This window comes from Bactrocera dorsalis, chromosome 1 (assembly GCF_023373825.1).
Source record: "Bactrocera dorsalis isolate Fly_Bdor chromosome 1, ASM2337382v1, whole genome shotgun sequence".
NCBI lineage: Eukaryota > Metazoa > Arthropoda > Insecta > Diptera > Tephritidae > Bactrocera > Bactrocera dorsalis.
Genome location: NC_064303.1, coordinates 31095192 through 31101231, shown reverse-complemented (window position 1 = coordinate 31101231; position 6040 = coordinate 31095192). Strand labels below are relative to the sequence as shown.

The 6040-nt window shown below is 42.3% G+C and overlaps 1 protein-coding gene across 1 annotated transcript in view; it reads left to right on the top strand.

The window, feature by feature from the left end:
* The first annotated feature begins 407 nt into the window (after positions 1–407).
* LOC105232940 (long-chain fatty acid transport protein 4) overlaps positions 408–6040 on the top strand; it is a 30571-nt gene continuing 24938 nt past the window's right edge. Inside the window, exons 1-2 of the mRNA XM_049451213.1 lie at positions 408–1856; positions 1921–2076. Coding sequence (XP_049307170.1) covers positions 2048–2076 — 29 coding nt within the window. The 5' untranslated portion in view covers positions 408–1856; positions 1921–2047. The remainder of the gene's footprint in view (positions 1857–1920; positions 2077–6040) is intronic.

Here is a 6040-nt window from a genome sequence, read left to right as displayed (position 1 = left end):
AGAAGAAGAATTAACTCCTACTTTTTTTCTCCTTTAAGTTGGTCGCCTTGACGTGGCAAAGGAGCTTAAGTAATAGTAATGTGCGCATCCCAAATGGGAACGCACTCTACTCTTACGAACCAAGAGGGAGATCTCATAATTCCAACAATGGTGATATGGATGAATAAACCCTCGGTTTTACGCCCATCTCCTATTGTGGAAGTATGAGGATACCCGCACCAACACCACCCTAAGCCAAGGTGTTGAGGTACCCGTGCCGATGGCTGAATGGTCAGCGGGTGGTAATGAATAGCTGATCGCTAACGGTCCCCTCCGATGCCCGGGCGAGGTCGGAGGTATTAAATGCCTTCTCTACGCATACCGGCTCTGCGGACGAGTGACCAACTCTTTCCGGCCTACTCGTGGGACCAAAAATGAACAATGAAAATACAACAACAACAACTACAGCAACAACAACGAACTTGACGCCAACAACGACAATTACGGGAACATCTATACTACTACCGACATATCGGAATCCAATAATGAAATCCGAGGAGGACGACCTAATCGCCTTCAACCAGGAGACGATTAAGAGTACTACCGGACGTACCAGTAACAGTACACCGATAGTGACAGCAGCGGAAACCGCCAAACCAAGAGTGGAAGCCTCCACTTCCAATGCTGCCATTAGCACCAACCAAAGTGCACTGGTAGCTAAAGTAGACAACCGCCACAAGAAACGCAAAAAAACACAGAATCAACTGAGGAAACGCCGGTACCAGCAAGCAGTCTTTATACTTGGTAAGAAGGCCAAAGATCAGGAAGCCGGAACCCCAGTAGATGAGGACGAAATCAAGCGCCTTAAACAGATAGTGGAGGATTACGAAATCTTCCTGAAAAAGAAGCAATCCGAATCTCAAAACGAAAGTACAAATCAAAGCAGTTCCCTAAAAAGGAATCACTCAATCACCGAATCGCAAGGCACTCTGCCCAAAAAACCTAGGCGGAGTGAAGGGGAACAAAGCAGCTCAACAGCGGCAAGACATTTCTGCGATGTAGCCAGAGATGGCCTACAAGTAGCCGTTATAGACGTCAACTCCTCCTCACCAAGCACAGTGCAGGAACGATGGGTGGAGATCGACGTCAGATTGTCGAGTATGGTGCTAAGCTATGTACTTGACAATCCTGCGGGTCCTTACCCTGAGTTTGACTCTTCTGAAACCGTCAGGGGTTACAGGGTCATCAAGTGCGCGGACCAGAGCTCTCTAGATTTCCTAACGGGTAGCGTTGCTAAAATTAGCAACGCCTTTGTAGGCCTCCAACTGAGGCTTATACCCGCCAAGGATATCCCGAAGAGACCTCGTGCTCGCATTTGGCTACCTCCTCTAGAGGACCCAGGCGAAAAACTCCTCAAGTGTATCAAGCTGCAAAACAGAACTATACCAGGTATAAATAAGTGGCAGCTGATTAAGGAGGAGAAACCAAACAAAGCAAGTAGACCAATTCTAGTGGCGATTTGCGATGAGTCCATAGAAGCTCTTACGAAGGCTGACAACAAAATCAGCTTCGGCATTCGCAAGGCCAGGATAAAAATCTTCCAAGGCGACAAAGCGGCTGACGAAGACGACACGGACGAGGTCGACGACGCTAGCCAGCTGCTAAGGAACGGTGACATCAAGGAACCCCAAGATGAACAATAACCTTAGATATGTGCAGATAAAACTGCAGCACTCGAATAGTGCTACAGCCAATCTGACAACGCTTATTAACGAGAGGGCATCGACATCAGCCTTATACAGGAGTTTCGGTTAATGAAGACACTATTAAAGAGCCAAACAGCAGTAACGGTAACATTATTTACACACGTAACGAAGGTAAATCTAGGGCATGCATTCTTATCAATAAAATTATAACTTCATTCCTTTGTCCAAATTACAGTAGAGCAGATATCACAGTAGAGCAAAAGAAAAATACCATACCACCGGCATCACTCATTAAAGTAAGCGAGGACAACAAAAAAGGATGACTTCCTAATAAGGTGTGATGCCAACGCAAGGCACACCTTATGGGGAAGCGCCAATACAAACACCAGAGGTGAGTCACTCTTACAATATATTTTAAATAACAATTTAAGTATAGGCAACAAGGGGGAGAGGCCGACTTTTAGTTTCCCAAGCTCTGAAAGGTTTCCTGGTTGGGAGGAAGTACTGGACCACACGTTATTAACAGACACAGATAATCTCATTTTGAATGACTGGAGGATGTCCGATGAGACTTCCATGTCGGATCACTCCTGGATACTCTTCCGAATTCGCGATAAATTCGGTACTCTCAAAAACAGTATGAGAAAAATTTACTAGAATAGCCAATACTGCCTATATAAAGGCGGAAGGAAATGCTTGGACCTCCTCTGCAGAAGAGTCCCTGGCGGTACTTATTAAAATGCATTTCCTTGGGAGTCAGCAAACGGCGACAACGGAGGTTTAACCAGAACCACTGGCAAACGCAGCTGACCACCTAGGCCTGATAGTAAACAAAAAGAAAACTAAATACGCCATAAATACTTTCTCATCATTTAAAGTGGCAGGACCAGGCGAGATTATGCCAATAATGCTGCATAAGCATTTGACTGTCTTACATCCAAGAAGTTGGAAAAGAATTAAAGTGGTGTTCCTATAGAAAATCAGGCAGAATAACGCACGATAATGCTAAGAATTTTAGACCTTCAAGCCTCACATCATTTATGTTGAAGGTTTTAGAAAGGCTAATGGTCATACATATAAGAACAACCATGGCGGATACGTTATCGAAGTCCCAACATGTATTCAACCGAATTCTCTGACACATGGCGGCTTAGATGGCGAAACGATGTGCAGATGGATACAATTGATGCTCAAGAATAGGAAAATTATAGCATTAAACGGCGCTGCAACACAAACAAGTTATGCGGGTAGAGGGAATTCTCAAGGAGGGGTTCTCTCCCCGCTTCTATGGCTTGTAGCGCTGAACGAAATACTACTCCAACTAAACGGTAGAGGGCTGAAAGTAGTAGCACATGCAGACGATATAGTGTTGTTGGTATCGGGCATGTTTCCTGCAACAGTCAGTGAGATTATGCAAAGAGCACCACGCAGGTTAAACCAATGCAGAAATGATGCTATTCACAAGCAAAACCAAAATCCCCCAGTTTCAACTTGCCGTACTAAATGGTACAACGCGCTCTCTGTTCTCCATAATAATCTTTATAAATATCCGAAACCTATAAAATTTAACAATAATAATGAACATAATAAGACTCAACATTTAATAAAGGGTGGTCCATTTTGGGGGAAAAAACACAGAAATTCCAAATTTAATCTAGCATTTATTTTTTTGAAGATCATCTCGTTCAAATGTTGGCCGCGACTACATCTCAGATAGTTGAGTTCAATTTTCGATGATTCGTTCGAGCATTTCGTCTAATAACTGGCGAATGACCTGCGTGATGTTTTGCTTAATCTTAACAGTGTGATATCACACGAACTTGACGTGTTGTCTCAATAAACCCATTGAGTGATGCGATGTGTGGGAAGCAAACAAATACAAGCAAACCCGAAATCCCCCAGTTTCAACTTGCCGTACTAAATGGTACAACGCGCTCTCTGTTCTCCACAGCTAAATAACGGGTGATTTTTTTGAGGTTAGGATTTTCATGCATTAGTATTTGACAGATCACGTGGGATTTCAGACATGGTGTCAAAGAGAAAGATGCTCAGTATGCTTTGACATTTCATCATGAATAGACTTACTAACGAGCAACGCTTGCAAATCATTGAATTTTATTACCAAAATCAGTGTTCGGTTCGAAAATTTTTTATCGACAAATTTTGTTCAGCGATGAGGCTCATTTCTGGTTGAATGGCTACGTAAATAAGCAAAATTGCCGCATTTGGGGTGAAGAGCAACCAGAAGCTGTTGGACGCAACGTTACGGTGAATGGCGATCGCTATCGTTCGATGCTAACAAACTTTTTGTTGCCAAAAATGGAAGAACTGAACTTGGTTGACATGTGGTTTCAACAAGATGGCGCTACATGCCACACAGCTCGCGATTCTATGGCCATTTTGAGGGAAAACTTCGGACAACAATTCATCTCAAGAAATGGACCCGTAAGTTGGCCACCAAGATCATGCGATTTAACGCCTTTAGACTATTTTTTGTGGGGCTACGTCAAGTCTAAAGTCTACAGAAATAAGCCAGCAACTATTCCAGCTTTGGAAGACAACATTTCCGAAGAAATTCGGGCTATTCCGGTCGAAATGCTCGAAAAAGTTGCCCAAAATTGGACTTTCCGAATGGACCACCTAAGACGCAGCCGCGGTCAACATTTAAATGAAATTATCTTCAAAAAGTAAATGTCATGAACCAATCTAACGTTTCAAATAAAGAACCGATGAGATTTTGCAAATTTTATGCGTTTGTTTTTAAAAAAAAGTTATCAAGCTCTTAAAAAATCACCCTTTACTTGGGGGAGGTGATTAACACCAAACTGACATGGAAAATAAATATAGAAAAAATAATAAATAAAGCATATATGCCCTACTAATTGGGGCCTTAAACCTAGTACAATCATGTGGATGTATACGGCTGTTATATAACCGATACTTATGTATATATGGAGCACTGGTATGGTGGCCAGTGCTAAAGAAACAATACAACATCAGAGAATTAAATGGAATACAAAGAGCAGCAGGTGCTGGTGTTACTGATGCAATCAAGCCAGGTTCGACTGACGCGCTTTGTGTGGTCCTGCATCAACTACCCATAGATATCTATATTCACAAAATAGTTACAAGTTCTGCGATAAGAATAAATTAATTGGGTGGTTGGAAGCAGAAGATCTATGGGCATAGTGATATCTGAAACTAACTCAACGTTAATAAATCAGATTACACTCTCCTAATGCTGGGTTTCAATAGATACTTCCATGTGAGGATACCCTCTAGACGAGAATGGAGAAGGGGCATAACAGGGGAGGAAAATACTATTTCAGTCTATACCGACGGGTCCAAAATGGACTGTGGAGTAGGCACGGAAGTATATTCCGATGATCTAGACATTTCTCTCTCTATCTGTATACCGAACTCGACTAGTATCTTCCAACCGGAAGTACTGGGCTTAGAGAAGACCTGCAAAGCTCTATTGAATAAAAGGGTAGAGGAGCTCTCCTGGCCTTGTTATTGTCCATGACTAATTCCAGTCCTAGTCCTTAACTGCAGCAAAGCACTGAGCTCACTAGAAGACAAGCTACCAACCTAGACTTGATCTAGGTTCCCGGCTACAGGAACATTTTCGGCAACGGAAAAGCAGACGAGTTGAGAAAGGCTGGAGCTTTTATAAACGAATTCGAGGCAAAGCTAATATCAAGCCCGCTAGGATCAATCAGGAGAGAGCTCAATATACAATTTCAACAAGTTGCAATTAACAGATGGAAAAATATAACAATATGTAATATAACTAAACAGTTATGGTCAATACATGATAGGAAAATAACTACCGACTTATTAAATAGGTCGAGTATCCACAGACTAACAGCTACCACAGCAAGGCATTGACCATTTGGATAACATGCATCCAAAATTGGAATTCCCTACAACAACATCTGCCAAGGTTGGGAAATAGTAGGGAATAAGGAAACATTTTCCACTTTCTCTGTGAATGCCCAGCCCTATCGCTGATCCGACACAGAACTTTTGGAATCCATCAAGGAAAACACGTTGAATGCAAGTCTACAAAAAGCATTACGGACATTAGTAGCTTCATCGAAACCACAAAACCGAGAAAGAGAAGGTGAAACGTGATAGCAATAATAAAAAGGTCTACGACTAGTGCAACAAAATGGCACAGCTAGTGCTAATTGAGCCCGAAATACAACAGGACTGCACTCTTAGATACCTACCTCTACATTTTTAGCCATTAATAATGTAGCCCGATTATTCAGCCAGTTGTGGTACAAACAATTTATTTTTACTTTCATGGGTGATGGTTGCAGTTCTATTCTCTCATTTACAATATATAA